This window comes from Trichosurus vulpecula, chromosome 6, assembly GCF_011100635.1.
Source record: "Trichosurus vulpecula isolate mTriVul1 chromosome 6, mTriVul1.pri, whole genome shotgun sequence".
Taxonomy (NCBI): Eukaryota; Metazoa; Chordata; class Mammalia; order Diprotodontia; family Phalangeridae; genus Trichosurus; species Trichosurus vulpecula.
The window spans coordinates 155100145-155122150 of record NC_050578.1 but is presented as its reverse complement, the minus strand read 5'-3'; the positions used below and the strand labels follow the sequence as shown (position 1 = coordinate 155122150).

Here is a 22006-nt window from a genome sequence, read left to right as displayed (position 1 = left end):
CTCAGATACCCCTACCATGGGACTCCATACTAACGGGAAAAGGGATAGAGGATAAGGGGTAGACTTAGGAAGGCAGCAGTATGACAACCTCCATAGCCACCAGCATGTCAAACACGTAATGACTGACCATCCTAGGCTTTGACAGTTCCACAAATATCCATACATATTTTTCTCTTGTTCCCAAAGCTCCTTTTTGTTCATAGAACTTTTTCTCATAACCACCGAGTTTCCCAAGGGAAAGAACATCCCAGTTCCCCTGATCATAAAAATTACTCTTCCCCACATATATATTCAGCCTAATTTTTGACATTGTCCAACACATAGCCATAGTACCATGTCACCTTGTCCACAAATAAAGCTATAATTAGTGGTAGAGCCCAGTTAATGCTGTGGGCTCTTGTGGTGGTCATTATCCTAGCCTCCAGCTTCCTACTATTTTAATCACCATACCAGTAACCTCCAACTACTGCCAACAGAAAACACTAGTTTCTCCACTCCAGGCCCTTTTTGTAGTTGTCCTGCAGTAGGTCAAAGGAAGACTTCACTTCGAAGTGCTAAAGCCCTCAACAAAGTCAGATTTAGTTATATTTCTGTTCATTTCACAGGAATTAAAACCAATGAGACAGTCTGGCTTTATCAGTACTCTTCTACCTGGGGCTGAGGATGATGGTTGTGGTAGCTGATCAGGGCACTGTACTCCCTAACTATAGGAAAGCTGATTTTCACCTGTTTATCCTTGAAATAAATCTTCCATGACTATCCCGTGTAATTATTTCCTGCACTATGTGATTTGAGTCCAAACACTGATTGGATCATCCAAAGGTGAGGGTGTGAGGAAACCTGGTGTGGCAGTTTTAGATACATACTACTTAGGCTAATGGGGAAAAGAAAGAATATGACAAAGGCAAATGTTAGGTAATCAAAGTAAATATCATAAATTAATGAAAATTTAGAATGTCTAACATTTTTTGAACTACCTATAAAGAAATGAATGATTAAAGATAAAGGCACTAAGTGCTTAGTATGTACTAAGTGGACATGGCATCTAAGTGATACAGTGGATAGAATACCAGGCTTAGAGTTGGGAAAACATCTTCCTGGGTTCAAATCTGACCTCAGACACTGACTAGCTGTGTGACCCTGGGCAAGTCACTTAACCCGTTTGCCTCAGTTTCCTCATCTGTAAAATGAGCTGGAGAAGGAAATTGAAACCATTCCAGTATCCTTGCTGAGAAAACCCCAAATGGGGTCATGAAGAGTCAGACACGACTGAAACAAACGAACAGCAAAAGCAAGGGACATAAATGCAGGCCAGGGAGAAGTGTTTTAATTTAGATTCTAGGCCCTTTTATTAAGGGGATTTATTTTGTGAAGTTTGGAAGCAAATGGGCTGCACTTGAGGACCTAGAGGGTCTCGAGGCTGCAGGTTCCCCACCCCCAGTTTAGAAAATCACAGGGATGGTGATTGAAGATGCAAGAGAATAGATTGATATACCCTAAGTAGTAACAGCAGTATTGATTTGTTTCAATTTTGTTTCAGAGCTAGAAAGATGGGGGTTGGAAACATGTGGCAGCAAGACAGATAACTAGAATATGGCTGTGGCTGGATGGTGGACCATGTGAAGCACTAACCAGTTAGGGCTGTATAGACCCAGGGTGATGTCCTCTGAGATATGGTTTCTGGTCAAGAGGGCGGTATGGCAGGGCACATGTCGAAAAGATGGCCGGGTTGTAAAGCTATAATCAGTTATACTGTAAATATTAATTTAAAAACAAATTTATTTGCATTGTTCAGATTACTGATTTATAAAGGCAATAATAAACATAATTGGGCCAAACAAGTAGTGGAAAGCCATTTATTAAATAATTCTAAGGACATTTAGTCTCATCACTGTCACTGCTTGAACTATTACTATCATAAATAGAAGTGTTTCTAATGGAAGATATCATCACGTCTACAATCTGCTTTTTAGGATTTTCTTCCAAGTCTGTTTGTATGGCTCCAACTTGTGCTAGTTTCCATTCAAGTTCTGTAATAAGAAATGGAACAATATTAATCAACAAGCATGTACTGATTTAGGCAAAAATTCAGTTAGATGAAAAGATAAAAATATTTCCATGGTACAGAATGTTCAAAATTAAAGTTGGAACATATAGTTAAGGAAGGTGCAATTTTAAGTTTGACTTGAAAAAAGCTTGTAAAGTAAATGGATTTACTATAAAATGAAGGTTCCCAACCTTCCTGGATTTATTTTTTTTTGGACAGTCCTGATTTCAAGGAGGTAGGAATTACAGTTTTAATAAGTCTTTACATGAAGCATATTCTTTTTCAGACAATGTGTCTTGGTTATGGGAGTGACAGCCACTATAAATGAACTATACCCTGACCTTTGTCAGAACAGAACAGGCAGAAGTTTCTGTTTCATAAATGGAATCCTGGGTTGTGAGGCTGATATAGTGTTCAGTCTCAAGGGCCTTGCTCTAATTAGAATGAGGGATGTTTCCCCACCTTGTCTCCCTTGGGAACATAAGAATCTTGTTTATGTCTCTCAAAACGTTAAAAAAAGAGAGCATTGTTTATTTAAGGCAGTGTTGAACACAGAAAAGATTCTTACATGTGCCCTTCACCAAACAATGGAGAATCCCTCTCAAGGAGGTCCATTCCTCTCCACAGAGGTTTGGCTTAGAGTCCCCCCAAACTCACGGCACCACTGAGTAAAGTGCCTGCTTCGTAGGACATAGTGAGTCCCAAGGCTTATGCAGTGTTCTTGGGGTGGGCTTCTTCTTCCATATGGGTAGGGGAGGAAGGTGGTTCCCTTACTTCATCTTCCTTATTTCTCAGCCTGATCCCAGAAGTTTTCATGGCCCCCTCACCCTAGTTTGCATCCAACCTCATTCCCAGTTATCAATGTTGAGAACTGAAAGACATTTCTAAACTATTTTTAGAATGCGCATTTCCAAAAAGAACTCAAATCCACTGGGTAACTTAAAATATAGAAATTCCCATTAACAAAAAGTGAATCCTTAATATTCCATTGCAGGACAAAGGAAAACCTTGTGATATTTCAGAAGTGGCAAAACTTTCCATACTGAAAGCCTAAAAACAGATGTAAAGAAAATAAGATACAACCACAATTGAATAAATTTTTAAAAAACAACTTTTCCATAGTAATTTCTGTGATGCTAGACCCCAATAATCCAGTTATTCCTTCATATTGAGCAGAATCATAAATAGGCTAGAATACACAGAACATTTAAGCTGAAATAAGTGGAGGAATCAGATATTTAGTTTCCTGAGAATGGCTGGATTGAATAATTTCATCAAAATAATATCAGAGTACAAAATAATATATTTTAATAGTATGACTAAACAACCTTGATTTTGACCTAAGCCTAATAATATTAGGCTGCTTCTCTTTCCTATTTTTAAGTCAGGGAATGGTACAGGACCAGGCCAGAACTTATCAGAATGCAAAAAAGTGAGGGTATGGAATCTATTTCCTTCTAGAGTAGGAAGCTCAGATTTTTCCAGAAAAGTCTAGATGCTGCCGAAGGAGGGGCAATTCTTTGATTTGGAGGTTGCAGCTGACAGGCAACACAAGGGCAGCCTCTCAATCAATTCTCTTGACTTCTCTCCCCCACCAATTATATGGTCAAGATGTTCTTTTTCTCTTTGTCCCTCCTCACCCTCCAGCTGGGGCTGATATGAGAAAGTGATGAGAGATGATGCTGGAGATGGATGCTCTCAAAGTCAGATAAGTAAAGATCCCAAGTCCAGAGTTTCTGTGTCTTCATCTAAAGGAAGGAACCTATCTCTTGGGTACTCTTTTGCAAATTCAAAGGTGAGCAGCCATGAGGAATAAAACAAACACAAACTGTTCATTTCCTAGAATAGTTGGGCTCCAAATAGCTTCTGTAGTTCCTGGGAGATATTCTGGGTTCAGGAAATCAGGAAAGTATTCATTGCTTTATTTTTACTATTTATTTATACATGCTTATTAATTCCATGTTAAGAATAAATGTTACATGCACTATTCAAACATATTTGTCTATTTCTGTGCAGAATTAACTCCATTATGGCAAGGTCATGTGACCAGGGCTCACTGAAATACAGTAAGCTCACAAAAGGAAAAAAGGTTTGGCCAGTAGACTGGGATGCAGAACAGATTTCTGCACAAATCCACGCACCTCCTGAACTGGTGCTGGCTTACAGAGAGAGGCTGATCTGAGAAGGTCACTATCTGAGCCCTGCAGGAAGCTTTGGACCTATTAAACACTTCTGCCCATTGCAGTGGGTGTGCAAAACCTCTGGGTAAGGCAAGAAACACTTATTAAGTACTTACTATGTGCCAGGCACTATGCTAAGTGGTAGGGATAGAAATAAAAGTAAAGAGAAAATCCCTTCCCTCAAGGAGCTTACATTCTAAGGGATGAAGACATGCAAAAAGAAGCTGAAAAATATGTGTGAGGGATGTGCCTGTGTGTGGGGGGGTGGTGTCTTAAGTCTGGAAAGGCAAAAGAACCAGGAAGGAAATGAAGTTGAGTTGGCCTGGGATTCCTCCCCAAAATGAAGACCTTGGGAGGAATTCTGCAATGGTAGAAGGAGACCCAGCACGGCAGAGGAAATGTTCCAAGGTAGGAAGATACTCTAGGTGAGCAAGTCTCAGGTGCTGAGGGTTAGACCACAGCTGAGTCATTGTCTCAAAGTCCAGATAGTCAGAAGCAGAGCCAGGAAGGGAAAACTAAGAGGGTTTGCTCCCTCTTCAAAGTATTTTCCTATTTCTTCCTTTCCCAAGATGATTCAAAGCTATTTCCAAGACAAATATGGAACTCTCTGGTTTGCTAAGCAAACTCAGTGGAGAGCATCCCTTTAGCAGCTGACATACTATACGGCTACCAATTATGCATCATTACAATTGCCAAAGGATCAAAACTGCTGAAGAACAACAAGAAAAATCCACAATACATGTCAAGTGGGTTGTGCAATATTAACTACGGATGACTTGAATTCTCTAAGTAACATAGAAGACATCAAAGACATATGAAAGACATATGAAATGTTTTACAGTCAGAGTGCAATCTAATAGGCAGCCAGAAAATGCTACAAGTGTTGTTCTACATGTCTTTATAAATTACCTTTAAAATAACCCCAAGACAAAATTACCTTCTAACTTCAGATTTATTCCTCCACATTCAATAATTCCGATGAATTTTCCTTCTATCTGGCCATTCTTATACACAAAAATTGTGGGTAAACATCTGTCATGGTAGTGTTGAATACAGCTATTCACAACAGCCTTGACAAATTTGGTTTCTGGAAACTTTCTTGCTAGAACACTCAGATGCTGATTAAGCAGTAAACACATCTGGATGCTGAAAGAAAAGAGGAATACATTTGATTTTTTGAAAAACAGCGAGTATCTAAGACTGAAAATACAAGTCAGAGAGCCTTATCATGGCACAAATGTATCATTTCTGTTCAAACCATCTGATATTTTTTCTTTTAGATTAGCCTATCTCTGCTCTTACACTCTAGGGTAATTCAAGAGATGTTATCTCCGGGGTTGGATTCCTGGCCAGGGTACACTGGCCCTAGGTGATTCATAATTTAGAAGGTCCATCAAGGAGTAGATAGGGCACTGGCAATTCTAATGCATTCCAGGAAATCTCAAGTGATTTCGATTCATATCACCTATGACTCCTAGAAGGAACTTTTAATTGTCTTAGGAAAGGGGGAAAAGGGAAAGATGGCTGCAAAGGGAACAAATCTATTTACTCCATTGTCCTCTGGACTTTCCATACTGGCCCCATGTCTAGGGTGGAATGATTGGGGAAAGCAAGACCAAAGTCTATCTTGATAAGCCATCTTGGAGTTCAACTTATAATGCTGTTACATACTACATACTCCTAAAGGGACTAATTTGCATGAAACTCCCTTCAGTGAAGACACTTTGGGGCTTAAATCAAAAAGTTCTGCTGTAACTCTAGGTGAAAAGTAGATAGTGATCCATTTGATTTCATCAAAATCATTTTAGCACTTAGGGAAAAAATATAGTACCTAAGGATGATATTTTGGCTCATTTTATAGATACCTTAAGGCAGAGAAGTGCAAACAATTATAGTACCTGTATGCATGCATGTTTGTCTTCTAATACTGTCATTTCTTTTGATAATGATCTCTTAAAAATTCTAATTACTTTTTTCGAATAGCCCATTGAGTTACTAAAATACAACAAAAACTTTCAATGACATTACATGTTTGACATATGAAGTACTATAGTAATATAGAAAAAGCTTTGGATGTGGAACCCAGTTTTTAAAAATATCAGATATTCCAAGACAGTTCTGAAGGGTTTATGATGAAAAGTGTTGTCAGTCTCCAGAGAAAGAACTGGTGGAACCTAAATGCAGATCGAAGGTACTTTTTCTTTATTTTTCTTGGGTTGTTTTTGTCTGTGTTTTCTTTCACAACATGACTTACATGGAAATGCATTTTGCAATGCTATACATGTACAACCTATGTCAAAATGCTTGCCTTCTCAATGGTGGGGGGAGGTGAGGGAGAGAGAATATGGAACTCAAACTTTGAAAAAAGAATGGTAAAAACTGTTTTTACATGTAATTGGGAAAAAATAAAATATTAAAAATATTAAATATATAATGTCCCTTTCTAAAGTAGAGTTTTATAATATGAATAAATTACCACTTTATTTTTTAAAATTTAGATATTTGAATCATGGTCCAGACATTTATTACTATGTGACCTAGGCATGTCACTTAATCTCTATAAGCCTCAGTTTCTTCATTTTGAAAATGGTGATGAGATCTACATTATCTATATAAGAGAGTTGATCTTTCACAAAAAATGGGCTAGACACTAAGGCCTTAAGTTAACTGTAAAAATGCAACCATGACAGATGAGCCATTCATGTGGTACAAATTAATCTCTTGAGTGAATTAGAATGGAACTGTAAGAAAGAAACCCTAAGGGGAATCCAATTCCTGAGAGGATAAGAAAGGGAAACTATAAAAAAAAAAAAGGCAACTACCACAAAAGGCCAGGACCTTGGAAGTAAAGATATTTGGGTTCATCGGGTTCAAGGTTTGTTGAGACAGAAGCTATGTGGTAAACCCTCTGAACTACAAGCCTCGAGGAGGTTGCTAGACAGTGTACTTATTGGGAGGAGGCATCTGAGGAGGAAACACCTCCAAAAAACAGAAGAGATTCATGGAATACTGAGGTGGTTGGCATGATGGGCTGTCTCTGGCTGAAGACTGAGAACTGACAAAAAGCTGAAGAGAATTACAGAGTGAAGAAGGAAGTCTTATACCAGCAAAACACATTTAGGCAACAAGGCAGTAATCAGGAGTGATCAAACCTCTTTAATTACTACACCATCCTCTTAAACTACTACACCTACATTACAGACTTGCTTTGAGAGAAAAAATGAAATAAAAGATCAAATGCTTTGTAACTCTAAAGAACCACGTAAATGTAATATCACATAAATTCTAGAAATAAAATAGCAAGATGACAAACCCAGTTGCTGTTAAAGTAAAAAAAAAGATCCAAACTCTTATACTCCTCTGAAAAATACAAGAGGGAAGTTAGAGTAACAAATATTTGCTAAACAATATACAGTTGTGATTCCCTTAAAACAATAAATATTCCCTTAAACATGCATATAAATTCAATTTTTAGAAATATCAGATATACAATGTACCTTTCTAAAGTGAAGAAGAGTTTTGTAATATGAATAAACTATTACTTTATTTTTAAAAATTTAGATTATATATTGAGCTTTCTCAAAATGGGACCAATCTGAATAAATAGTCTTACAAAGGAATCTATTTTCTTGCATTTAAAGTAAACAAATGTTTTTATTGACTATAGGAGATCTTTTTTTTAAACTTCTGAGCCACTCAACAGAATTTCAAAGAACCATGAGGCAGTTAGGTTGTTGTTTTTGTTTGTCCTTCATTCTCAAAGAGGACCATCACAAGAGTGATGGCTTGACTTGCTGGTAAATTAGATTTAAGTGAGGTAGAGCCTACACGGCAGCTACGTGGTGCAAAGGACAGATTGCTGCATCTGGAGTCAGGAAGGCCTAAGTTTAAATCCAGTTTCACATACCAGCTGTGCTACTCTGGGCAAGTCACTTAATCTCTGTCTGCTTCACTTTTATTTGTTGTGACAATACAATGAGAAAATACTCATAAGGCTCTTTGCAAATCTCAAAGCTCTATACAAATGCTATTATTTAAACATATTCTTAATACCTTAGGTTCAGAGAAACTTTGCTAAAACCCTGACATAACCTTTTGTAGAATTTTCAGAATTTCCCTGTCCTATAAATTAAAAATAAAACCAATTAATTTAAGATATTTACTTGATCAACCAATAACTAACTAATATCTATTTTGCTATTCTGATCTAATCCTAGAAAAACAGAAATGCAGTGGAACTACCTCAAATAGTTTGTCATGCATTCATCCCAACTGAGCAAATATCTCATTTCTTCCCATGCCTATTGGTATGAACATAGACCTAACAAGGCTTAAAATTGTTAGGAGCAAAACAGTTAACTTTTCCCCCTTAACTGCATGAATAGGAAAAACATTCCTCTAACATGGGTTCCCAAAGTAGGCAATATCGCCCCATGGGGGGCACTGGAATGATGGGGGGGTATGGTAGGTAGCCTTGGGTGCAACTGGGGGGCAGCAGATAAAAATAAAGGGGGTGGTGGAAGCATAAGGAAAGAAGATAAGAAAATTCCAAAGACCATTCGTACATGTTTTATCTGTTGTATAACAGAGCTAAAGTCGTAGTAATTACATTATTTTCCTAATAAACACACAAAATGCAAGTTATAACCCATCAGTGATCAAGTCTGTAGACATGTCTTAACAAGCAAGTATTGACAGATGAGTATGTGGTGGTGCACTGTCCAAAGCATGCATCAGCAGGAATATGTACATGTAATGACTTGTTTAAATATAATACCTTTACATGATGCAATATTGCATCACCAAAATTTCAATGCAGAAAATAAATCATGAATTTACAATAAATTATTAAATTTAAGATGTGTCATTTAAAAATTTATATATTTTTTGAAATGACACAAATTAAAAAAAAACTATTAACGTAAATTTCCAGGAGGGCACTGAATAATTTTTGGGCAGGAACCTCTGCTCTAGATAATACAAGTGGATGAACATGGTCAGAATATTTGATAAGTTAAAGAGCTCTGCTTTAGAATCTTCATCCCCTCATCATCTGGAGTAGAATTTTACATGTATCATTTAATAAGAAAAATCCAGTTTTGGAAAAAAGTTTTGTAATCCATAGCAGATTGTGAGACTGCATTTGTACTGGAAAAATTAGTACAAGATGTTGGTAAACTTAATTATTTTAAAGCTTCAAAATTTTGCTTCAAAATATGCATTCTTCCTAGAAATAAAATCAATTGAGAAACCTGCAAACTTAACAAAAATAACATTTTTCCTGACTATAAACATGCATTTTAAAATACTCTGGACAAAAGTAACATTTATTTTAAAGCAAAGAGATGTGGTTATCAAAACTAGGATTTGAACTATTTTCGAATAATGAGGTTAATTTAATTTCTTACTCCATAAAGCAAAAAAATCAAAGGAAAAACAAAATAAAACTTTGATGAATATTAAAGATTACATGCATTCTCTTGAGTACTGCTCATGGTATGTCTACTTGAACCTTAAAAACATAAAAGTACATTTAAAAACATTACAGATTAACATTTTAGAGAAATAGAATAGGGATTACCTTGATCTATATAAGTGAATTATAACCCAGACATCTTTTTCTGCATTTGTAACTTCTTTCACATATTGGTTGCCAGAAATTTCTCTTAGTTCCCCAAATTTTTTTGTTTTCTGAAGAGCTTTCCATTCTTGCAAACGCTTTAGTCTAATTAAAGAAATGAAATTCTCAAAAAACAGTTATTATAGTCCTATTGGTATAATTTTATAGACCCGAATGTTTAAATGAGTAGCTGTAAGAATGACTTTATATTAGTTACCAATTTTTAAAAATTGGGAAATAACACTTTATTCCGACTTTCTACTATGAATTTCTCTTTTGACATTTTTGTCATGTTCGTGCCCATTACAAAATACAGGAAGGCAAGACTGTCTAAAAGTTCTATGCTTCTGAATCAAGGGGAAAAGAAGAAGTGGAAGACATTTAAATAGGAGGAGTTGTTCACATCAAACATTTTTGTTATAATCAACACACATTTTGGACCTACTATTTATAAGACACTAGGAATATAAAGACAAAAGCGAAACAGGGCTTTCCCTCAAGGTGTTTATACTGGGAGAGACAACAAGTACATGTATAAGTATGTAAAAGGAATATATAAAATACTTATAAAGTTATTGGTTGGGGGCAAGGTGAGAGAGAGAAGCTAGCATCTGGGTGCATTGGGAACAGCCTTATGTAAATGGTAGCACTTGAGCTGACCTTTGAAGAAAACCAGGTATTCCAAGGTCCAGAGAGGAAGAGAGAGTGTGCTACAGGTATAACATCTTGTTATAATAATTTTGTTTGTTTTAAGATTAGGAGGGCACATAATGGGTTCTAAGATCCACATGGTTCCCTCCTTTTTAGGGAGCTTATCTTAGACAAAAATTTATGAGTTGTATCACAACTGCTCTTCTTAGCCTCCAGTTTGGAAGTCTTAACAATGAGGTAGAAAATGGGTTTTCTGCTTAATTATTGTTTTTAAATTAAATGAAAATTTTTCAGTTAACAAAAACTTATTTCCTCTCTGTTCTACCTCCCTTGCTCTCTACTAGAAAAAAAAAGAAAAATAAAATGTTTGTAGTAAATATTCATAATCAGCTATGAGTACAGAAATATTTATAGCAGCTCTTTTTGCTGTGGCCAAGAATTGGAAATTGAGGGGATGCCCATCAACTGGGGAATGGCTGAACAAGTTGCGGTTTATGAATATAATGAAATACTATTATTCCATAAGAAATGATGAGCAGGCAGACTTTAGAAAAACCTGGTTTTACATGAACTGATGCTGAGTGAAGTGCGCAGAACCAGAAGAACATTGTATAGAGTAACAGCAACATTGTGCAATGACTGTGATACACTTACCTCTTCTTAGCAATTCAAGGATCGTGTTGGAAAATGATATCCACATCCAGAAAAAGAACTATGGAGTCTGAATGCAAATTGAAGCAGACTATTTTCTCTTTTTTGTTTTGTTTCTTCTTTCTCATGATTTCTCCCATTGGTACTAATTCTTCTTTACAACATGGCTAATGTGAAAATATGTTTAATATGAATGCATATGTAGAGCCTATATCAAATTATATACCATCTTGGAGGTGAGAGGGCAGAAAAGGGGAGAAAATTGGGGACTCAAAGTCCTATAAAAGTGAATGTTGAAAATTAAAAATAAACACACCAATATTTAAAAAGATATTCATAGTCAAGCAAAACAAATTCCTACATTGGCCATGTCCAAAAATATGTCTGATTCTGCATCTTGAGTCTATTGACCTTTCTGTCAGTACGTAGGTAGTGTGTTTCTCATTACTGGTCCTCTGTGATCATTCTGCCTAACATTTATATTATATAATAATATGTTATATAAATATAACATTCATATTAATAGGCGACCCCTAGGCCTCTTTCAAGTTTGTTGAGACAAACTTCAGTTTACACAAAACATTTGAGTAACAAAACAGCAGATTATATTATAGTGTCTATGGATAGAAAGGCCCCAGGAAAGAAAGTTGGGGAAAGATCCTGTCTTTTCTCAAGACTTTGCTCAGCGTAGGTGAGGTGCTTGCAGAGCTAATGAACTACCTCAGTTATCTTCCTTCTCTTCCACAGCTCAGTCCTACCTTTGCTACTCTAGGGTATGTCAGAATGCCTGACCTGCTTCAACCCCTTGAATGAAGGCAGTTCTAACTACAGATGTCTCCTGGGGTATGACCAACTTTTCTTGGAATATCTGTATGTGATTCTTCTGCAATGTCACTATGTTTCAAGTAACTTTTCCATATTAGCCTAAGGCCTATAAGATTGTTTGACTGGGCATCTTATTACTTACTTTCCCCCCAAATCCACCTCCCGTGAGAGCTTTTCAGTGTCTGTTGAGGGTTCCTTCCCATCTTCCCAATAATCCTGGTTGGCAACTTTGGCATCATCCTCAACTCCTCCCTCTTGCTCATCCCACAAATCCAGTCAGTTGCCACATTTTGTTGTTTAAACTGCCACATTCTCTCCAGTCATATAGATATTACCCTAGTTCAGGCACTCATTGCTGGATCATGCCATGGCTTCCTAACTGGTTTTCCTGTTTCAAGTCAGTCTCTCTCTCTTCCTCCCCTTTGTCTAAACATGTCATTCCCTACTCAATCAACTCAAACATTCCCTATTTCCTCTAGCATCAAATATAAACTCGTGTTTGCCATTTAAAGCCTCTCACAATCTGGTATCAAGCAACCTTTCCAGCCCAATTATACATGATTGCCCTTCATACACTGTCATCTAGCCAAAGTAGATTTTGACTGTTCTTCATCCTTGCTAATTCAGCACTGGCTCCTTGCTTTTGCAGTGGTGTTCCCTATTCTCAGGGTGCATGGCCTCTTCAACTCTGTCTCTTGGAATTCCTAGTTTCCTTCAAGGGTCAGCTCAAACACAACCTTCTTCATGAGGTTTTTCTTGATCCTCCCAAACTTCTAGTGATTGTCTTGTATTTTGTATACACACATATACTTATGTGTGCATATATACAGTATTATAAATAAATATAATAAATTATATATAAATATACTTATAAATATTTTATATATGTACATATATATGTTGAGGATAGGGCCTGTTTCACTTTTGTGCTTGTCTCCTCAGCACCACAGTGTCCTCATGTACCAGCTTCCTCCAAAACCAAATAATATGAGTGATATCAATAGAGACTTTACTGTACCTATATGTTTCCATAGCCCTCATATCTTCATCATCAAAATCATCTTCAGCTTCCTTCAACTGGGCAAGAGTCATTTTTTCATATGGTTTAGCTAAAGCATAATAATAACCATTAAATGTGCTTAATACATGGAAAGCACTGTTAGAAACTGAGAAAAATACAAAAATAATTGAAATGATGCCTGCCTTCATAAAGCTTACACTCTAACAGGCATATGCCACAGAAAAATAAGCAATGATACAGAACAAATTTACAGTGAAGGCACCATATATACTATAATAAAAGCATAGGAGTTAAAAAGTAGTTTGTGATACTGGAAGAAAGAAAAATAATTTCCAATGAGGGTGTAGATAGATCACAGAAGGATGCCTGGAGGGGATGACATGTCAGTTAGGTCTTAAAAGAATGGGTAAGGGAAGAAGAATGAAAAGAAAGAGAAGGGGAGGAGATTCATGGTACAAAGAATGGTGTGGAAAAATGCATAAAGGGCCAGATGAAACTAGAAAATGATAAGAAGTCTGATTTGGTTAGTGCATGGAAGGAAGAAATGAGACCTACAATTAGAAATATGGGGGGCCCTAGGTTACGAAAGTGTTTGAATGCAAGGCTAAGGGGTTTGGAAACAACGAGAAGTTTTAAGTAGAGAAATAACATGATCAGATCTACATATAAAGAAGATTAACATAGCAGAGGTATGAAGGATAGATTGTAGGAGAGAAGAAACTGAAACTAAGGAAACTGGTTAAAAGACAATTTTAGTGGTCAAGGACTATTGTCAAGAAGACTTGTATTAGAGGGATAGCTTAGGAAACAGAAAAGAAAAAAATGAGAATTAATGCATAGGGAGAACCAAGGTGGCTTGCTTTACTAATTGGCTGTAGGAGTTGGAGAAGTAGGAGGAGTCAAAAACTATATACCAGTTTCAAGCTTGTCTGGTGTCATTAACAGAAATAGAGAATTAAGATGGAAGGACTGGTTTTGAAGAAAAAAATAGTGTTCTCTGTTTTTTGGACATGTTGAGTGTGAAAGTCTAGAACCTTTAGGTGGAAATACCTAGTAAGCTGTTAATAGGAGTTTGGAGCTTAGGGAAGGCTGGAAATGTAGTGAGTTACCTGTGTGAAGATGAATCATTGAAGACATGGAACTGAGAGTTCCAAAGGATTTACTATAGCAAAATAAAAGACCAGTACCAGAACCTTGGGAAGCATCCAGCTTAACAGCTGGAAAGAAGAACCAATAAAGGAAACAAAAGAAAGTCATTAGAGGTAGGAGAGTATGATAGTAGGGAAGAAAGATGATCCAGAGGGAATGGCCTCTATGTAGCTGAGAGTTAAAAACCAAAACCCAAAAACTTAACTGAGGGAAGGTTTTGATTTGGGGTAAGTTGAGAGAATAGTCAGAGTGAAGTTAGATTAACAGAGGGAGAAGAATGAACGAATGCCAAGAAAACATGCAGATTACTTTTTTTTAGGTTTGGCCATACAACGGTAGTGATAAATGGCAAAACTTCAAGGATAATAGAATGGAGACAAGATTATTGTTTTACTTCATAGTATTATTTTTAAATAGTGGGGAAAATTCAGGATGTCCGAAGACATGTGACAGAACTAATGGAAAGACAGGACATACAACTATGCATAAAAAAGGATAATCAATGGAACAAAGTCTTGGAGGAATCAGGAATCAAAGGCATGGTGGAGAGGCTAGCCTTGGGAATGAGTAAGGACACATCTTATTTTCATGTAGCATAATTACTCATAGTCAGATATATCATAAAATTATCATATAATTATTTCAGTTTTTTTCTTCACACCTCGAGATATCTAGACAAACCTAAACCAGAAATATTCTGAAGCAAGGCTAGAGCTTCTTCACTTATTGAAGATTCTGTTCGACACTTATGTATCCTTAGCCCTCAAAAAATGTATAAGTGAAATTTTACAGCTAAGAGAAGAATCTACAACTTAATGATTCATATGACATAAACCTGGTGATTAGACACCTTAGCAAAATAGTAAACCACAGGGCAGTGTTTCCTAAACTAACTTAGTTACAGATGATTTTTACACTCAAAAGAAATTAATGGAATACATAAATGTTGGTCTGGAGAGTCAGAATATGGAATACCTCTGGGTTAGAGGGATGCTATGGAAATTTGCATGCAAATTATTACTAAGAATAAAATGAAAAGTGGAACATAATTGTTCATACCTCATTCCATTGACAATTTTTTTCATGAAATGACTATTTACATCATTTGAAACACTCGAATTCCACAAAAAATGGCTTGGGAAACTGTCTCATAGGATTATCAAACAAAGAATGTGATTATGAAGAAAAAACACTGTAGTAGGAATCCAAAGACCCCAATCCTTGTTCTGTCTCTAACTTGCTGTGTAACCCTGAATAAATAACTGCATCTCTCTGTGGGTCTGTTTCCTTACAGATAAAAATAAGAGGATTGAACTAGATAATCTCTAGATTCTTGCATTCTATTACTTTTGTGGTATTGTTACTCTAAAGATTATTACCCATTGCTTCTTTCTGTAAACGTAAAACCATTTCTTCGGTCTCATCCTTTTTTACTTCTTTTGGAGGAAGAATTCCAAAATCTCTTAATATATCATTCCACTCAGTATCTTCATTTGGATCCTATTTTGTAAAAGAATGGAAACAAACAAACTTGTCTTAGGCCAGGTGCATCATGGCCCCAAATGCAAGTTCAGGATCTGAAGAGATAACCAATAAAGCAAATAATAATTAAAAAACTTTTACTAAATATGAAAATCCAGTAAGACTATACAAATAATACTCAGCAAGGATACTCAGGTAGGTGAGGCTCTCCAGGTCCCTACATGTGGATACATAACAAGGTGAAAAACAACAGCTTGTACAGGAATATACAGTTTATCAAATCCAAAGAGCTACTCTCCCTATTTGGTATTGCTTTACATATGATTATTCAGGCAGGCATTTAGCCTATCCCACTGTCCTGGCTCCTATCATCTTCTCCTAGGACTTCAGATTTATACAATGATGGTACAGCACTTTTAGGAAGAACAGAACCTAGTTTTGTAAGGGAAGACAGTTTGGACTCGTTAAGGTTTCATTCTCCATCTCTCTTGGTCACTTGCAACTTTTAGTTTCTGAAGATTTTACTAGATGACTTGCCATGGTGCCATGGGAAAAAATATTTCCAATATTAGGACACAAATATAGGACACAAAGTATAAACCTAACTCTCATAACTTTAAATGGCAATTTGTAATTCAAGAAGTAAGAGGAAAGTCCACTAAAAAAAGCCAGTGTTTCCTAGTCATGCACCGTGTTTCAAGTCTCAGAATCTTCCAAGCAGGCATGGGGTGGGGGGCTGGTGAGAGAGGTCCCAGGGGAGTAATGAAGAGTAGTTTGGGTGTTATGGGTATATTTTAGCTCAGAGGCAGCTCAGAGTATTTCAGGGTAAAGAAATTCACCAGATCTTGGAGGACAGAAGAGGAGCTTTTGTTTTGAATAGGAGAGGGTATCCTGTCAAGGTTATGAACAAAGCCACCAAACATGACTAGAAGTTAGTTTTATGGGCAAGGGTGGGGGAAGTTTTCTTGGCATCCTCATATTTTTTAGACTAAATAATCAATAAAATAAGAGTTTTAAGAGTAATTAAGAGTAATGAGTTTTAACAATAATAAAACAAAACCTTATTATCACTTATAAGAAATACATTTAAAGGGGCAGCTAGGTGGCGCATTGAGTAGAGCACTGACCCTGGAGTCAAGAGGACCTGAGTTCAAATCCGGTCTCAGACACCTGACATACATACTAGCTGTGTGACCTTGGGCAAGTAACTTAACCTCAATTGCCCTGCCTTCCCCCCTCCAAAAACGAATACATTTAAAAATAAAGACATTCACAGAATAAAACTACAAGATGGAAAAAATTGACTATGCATCAAATGAATTTTTTTCTTTTTTTTCAAATTCCATATTTTATTATTTAATATTTTTTAGTTTTCAGCATTGATTTCCACAAGATTTTGAATTACAAATTTTCCTCCCCATTTCTACCCTCCCCCTCACTCCAAGATGGCATATATTCTGATTGCCTCATTCCCCAGTCAGCCCTCTCTTCTGTTAACCCACTCCCCCCCATCCCCTTACTTTCTTGTAGGACAAGATGGATTTCTATGCCCCATTGCCTGTATATCTTATTTCCCAGTTGCATGCAAAACAACTTTTTTTTTTGAGCTTCTGCTTTTAAAACTTTGAGTTCCAAATTCTTTCCCCTCTTCCCTTCCCACCCACCCACCCTAAGAAGGCAAGCAGTTCTACATAGGACACACATTATCATTATGCAAAACACTTCCATAACAGTCATGTTGTGAGAGTGTAACTATTTCCCTCCATCCTATCCTGTCCCCCTTTATTCAGTTTTCTCCCTTTACCCTGTCCCTTTTCAAGTGTTTGCTTTTGATTACCTCCTTCCCCATCTGCCCTCCCTTCTATCACCCCTGCTTTTTTTATCCCCTTCTCCCTACTTTCCTGTGGGGTATGATACCAAATTGAGTGTGTATGGTATTCCCCCCTCAAGTCAAATACGATGAGTGCAAGATTCACTCATTCCTCCTCACCTGCCCCCTCTTCCCTTCCTACAGAACTGCTTTTTCTTGCCACATTTAAGTGATAATTTATCCCATTCTATCTCTTTCTCCCTCTCTCAATATATTCCTCTCATCCCTTAATTTGATTTTATTTTTTAGATATCATCCCTTCATATTCAATTCACCCTGTGTACTCTGTCTAAATACATATGTATATTCCCTTCAGCTACCCTAATACTGAGATCTCATGAATTACACACATCATCTTTCCATGTAGGAATGTAAACAAAACAGTTCAACTTTAGTAAGTCCCTTATGATTTCCCTTTCTTGTTTACCTTTTTATGCTTCTCTTGATTCTTGTATTTGAAAGTCACATTTTCTATTCAGTTCTGGTCTTTTCTTCAAGAAAGCTTGAAAGTCCTCTATTTTATTGAAAATCCATATTTTGCCTTGGAGCATGATACTCAGTTTTGCTGGGTAGAAGATGCCTGGTTTTAATCCTAGCTCCTTTGACCTCTGGAATATCATATTCCAAGCCCTTTGATCCCTTAATGTAGAAGCTGCTAGACCCTTGTGTTATCCTGATTATGTTTCCACAATACTCAAATTATTTCTTTTTGGCTGCTTGCAGTATTTTCTCCTTGACCTGGGAACTCTGGAATTTGGCAATATTTCTAGGAGTTTTCTTTTTGGGATCTTTTCCAAGAGGCAATTGGTGGACTCTTTCAAATTCTATTTTGCCCTGTGGCTCTAGAATATCAGGGCAGTTCTCCTTGATAATTTCTTGAAAGATGATATCTAGGCTCTTTTTTTGATCATGGCTTTCAGGTAGTTCAATAATTTTTAAATTCTCTCTCCTGGACCTATTCTCCACGTCAGTGGTTTTTCCAATGAGATATTTCACGTTGTCTTCCATTCTTTCATTCCTTTCGTTCTGTTTTATAATATCTTGATTTCTCATAAAGTCACTAGCTTCCACTTGCTCCAATCTAATTTTTAAGGTAGTATTTTCTTCAATGGTATTTTGGACCTCTTTTTCCATTTGGCTAATTCTGCCTTTCAAAGCATTCGTCTTCTCATTGGCTTTTTGGAGCTCTTTTGCCATTTGAGTTAGTCTATTCTTCTTAAGGTGTTATTTTCTTCACTATTTTTTGGGTCTCCTTTAGCAAGTCATTGACTTGTTTTTCATGATTTTCTTGCATCTCTCTCATTTCTCTTCCCAATTTTTCCTCTCTTTCTGACCATAATAATCTAGACATGGTCATCCCAAAGCAGAGTACAGTGGGAATGATCTCTCTTATTCTTATCAATTTCATTAATTTTTGTGGCCATCATGTCAGTGTTGCCTTATATTGGACTTGAAGTCTACTATAGTCCTGTTTTCTTTTTTTATATGAGTTGCTGTCTATACATATTTCTCCAATCCTACAATTGTCAACTTTTCTTAGATCAAATATAATCTTTTACCTTTATTTCAACTAAACTTCACCATACCAGATTTAGTCCACCATTTCAGACCTATTGAGATATTTCTGAATTTTTACTATCTTTCAACATGTTACCTATCTGTAGCATCTACAAATCTGCTGTCTCAAATTCCTCAGAGTTGTAGGGACTAAAACAATATATAGTTAATTTTCTAGTTAGCAGTTTGGAGTTAATTATCACTTAAACGTGCATCTACAATTTAATCTCATAACCCCGCAAATCTGCAAAGATAACAAGAGATGGGAACAGTCATTGGAGGAACTGTGAAAAGGGAGGCTCACTAATGCATTTCTGGTAGAGTGTGAAATCGTAAAGCCATTCTGGAAAGCAATTTTGAACTATGCAAATAAAGTGGCTGAATTATCCATACCCTTTCACCTAGATATCCCACTTCCAGTTATAAAGAAGCTCATTGATTTAAAAAAGAAAGGCTCTGTAAGACCAAAATATTTATGGAAACATTTTTTTGTGGTAGTAAAGAACTGGGAACAAAATTAGTGTCCATTGATTAGATAATATCTAAACAAATTGTGGTAATGAATATAATGGAATATAGCAGTGTTGGAAAAAAGGATGAGCTTGATGAATACAGAGAAGACTTTTATAATACAAAGTAAAGTAAGCAGAACCAAGAAAACAGCACAGATAACTATCACAATAATGGAAATGGAAAGAACCACCACAAAACTATTAAATATTAATGTTCCAACATTACAAGAAATAATTTTGGTCCCAAAGGATAAATATGACAAGACACCTCCCTGTCCCTTGGGCAGAGGAGATAACAGATGTTTCACATTACATGTAGTGACAGGTTTTTCTGATGTATTGATTGGTTTTTGCTGAGTTTTTTTTTTCCTCTTCCCCTTTTAAAAACCTCATGACTCTCTTAGAGGAGCGCTAACAGGGAAAAAGTTAGGCGATGTAAAAATGAAAGATATCAATTAAAATTTTTAAACAATAATATGCCTCCAAAGTGGTATTCTTTAACCAAAGACATCTTTGTAGGGGCCTCCAAGTGAGACCTACTTTCACAAGTGACAAAAACAAACTTTACTACAGTCATAACAGTGCAAAATTCATATATTTGTAGGTCCTAAGATGATTAGTTTTTGAATTCAATGATGTAGAACCTAGGCTTTGAATTCTTCAACAACTCCCACAGGCTAATTAAATAAGCACAATCAGCTGAGGGTGAGGTGAGTGGTAGGAGGGGCGTATTTTGGAATGAAATATTAAAGATCAAAACTAAACTTGTAAGCAAGCCCCAAACAGGAGGTGAAAGAAAATTCATAAAATTCAACAAAAGCAAATCAGACACCCTTAGCTGGTTGCTCCCTTTTTATTTTTTACTCTGTATTTTGCAGTAAAGAGTTGATTAAATCTTAGCAAATCTAGAATAGTCAAATGGTGTCTTTAGCAGCACTTTTAAAAGTCTCAAATCGCTATTCTTATAACACATATTTTGTCTTCTTGCCCAATTCTACCTAACCCCCTTTAACATCCCATTCCAAATAATGGCTCATCCTTCTTCTACATTACTCGTCTATCCTACTTAGCATTTAAATGCAAATAAAAAGCACAGTCTATTCTTGGCTGATAAAATCCCGAGTACTAGCAAGAGGACTGGATACAGTCAGAGGACTAGAATCCTAGACTCGCTATTTACTACCTATGGCTTGAGCAAGTCACTTAACCCATATGGGCCTCAGTTTCCTCACCTGTAAAATGAAGCTGCTCTAGATAGATGGCTCCATTTAACCAGAAGGGCTGGGATGCAATTGGCGATGGTGGTCTACACTGTGACTCTTTGCAGAACGAGTACAGTAATCCTCGAAATGCATAAGGATCATAACTTTAAAGCTAGAAGGGGTCTCAGAGGCCATTTAAATGTAACCTCATTTTACAGATGAGGAAATGAGGCCCAGAGAAGCTAAGTGATTTGCCCAGGGCCACACAGCAAGTTTAGTAGATGAGCTTTGATAACTAAGTCCTAGTCCCCTTTCTATAACTGGGATTCCCCCTTTTGGGAACAGTGCCAAACTCCGGAAGAGGGGCCAACTTACTTGCTCTCTGTGTGCCCCTCTCCGCCCTCCACCTCTTCTCGCCAAGGGCAAGAAACTCCCTCTCCAGAGACCCCATTTCCTTCCCCGCTCCAAGCAACTCACCTGCATGGTGTACGGGTCTCCTTCTCACCCGTTCCGGGCTACGTGGAAGGGAGGAGGCAGCGACGCGTTGCTGGGGCTTGGGAACTAGGGGCCTAGGGGCCTAGGGACCTAGGGCAGCTCCCGGCAGCTCTGAAGGCCTGAGCCCCTCTTCGCCTCCGCTGCCACACTGGGAGCGCACAACTCCGGAGCGCTTTAAGCTTCCCAACAGTTTGGAGCGCCCGCGCACGCTCCTTGAAGGGTTCAGACAGGTGCAGGGCCCAGCTGGTTTCGAACTCTTCCTGACCACGCTTGCCCTGAGCCCAGCCCAACTTAGCCCGGCCGGCCCGTGAACTGCGTAATCCTCTTGCGCTCCACGAGTAAGTTCCTGTTGCCTGGTAACTGAGAAGCTTCAGGGCAGGGTGCCTGCGCTAGAACGAGGAGACCTAGACCTCGCTATGGGTGTGTTCTGGGGTGAGCGCCCTAGTTCTAGGCACAAGATTACGGAAAGGAAGAGACCCTCATCATCATTTCTGCCCCTCTCTTGTGTCCAAAGACTCATCTCAGTGTCCCAAGTCCCGGCTTTCTATACAACAAAATATAAAAAGCTAAAGGAACAAGTGTCTTTTATCTGCTGCTCGTCGGAGGGAGAAGTGCTCCATCTCCGCGAATCTGGACCCAGACTTACAATCATGAACGGGGTTGTGTCAGTTATAGGAATAAGATTTCGTCCACATGGGGAACTCCTTTCTTTCTTTTTTATTATGGGGAACTCCTTTCACAGAG

General features: G+C 37.4%; 1 protein-coding gene across 1 annotated transcript; it reads right to left on the bottom strand.

The window, feature by feature from the left end:
• Window positions 1–1763: 1763 nt before the first annotated feature.
• Window positions 1764–21560, bottom strand: PDCL2 (phosducin like 2). Its single transcript, XM_036765457.1, has 6 exons — window positions 21245–21560; window positions 15524–15644; window positions 12993–13083; window positions 9809–9952; window positions 5165–5373; window positions 1764–2030 (listed from the first exon to the last, which is right to left on the bottom strand). The coding sequence occupies exons 1-6, from the start codon at window positions 21248–21250 to the stop codon at window positions 1870–1872; spliced, it is 732 nt and encodes a 243-aa protein (XP_036621352.1). The 5' UTR covers window positions 21251–21560; the 3' UTR covers window positions 1764–1869.
• Window positions 21561–22006: the final 446 nt, after the last annotated feature.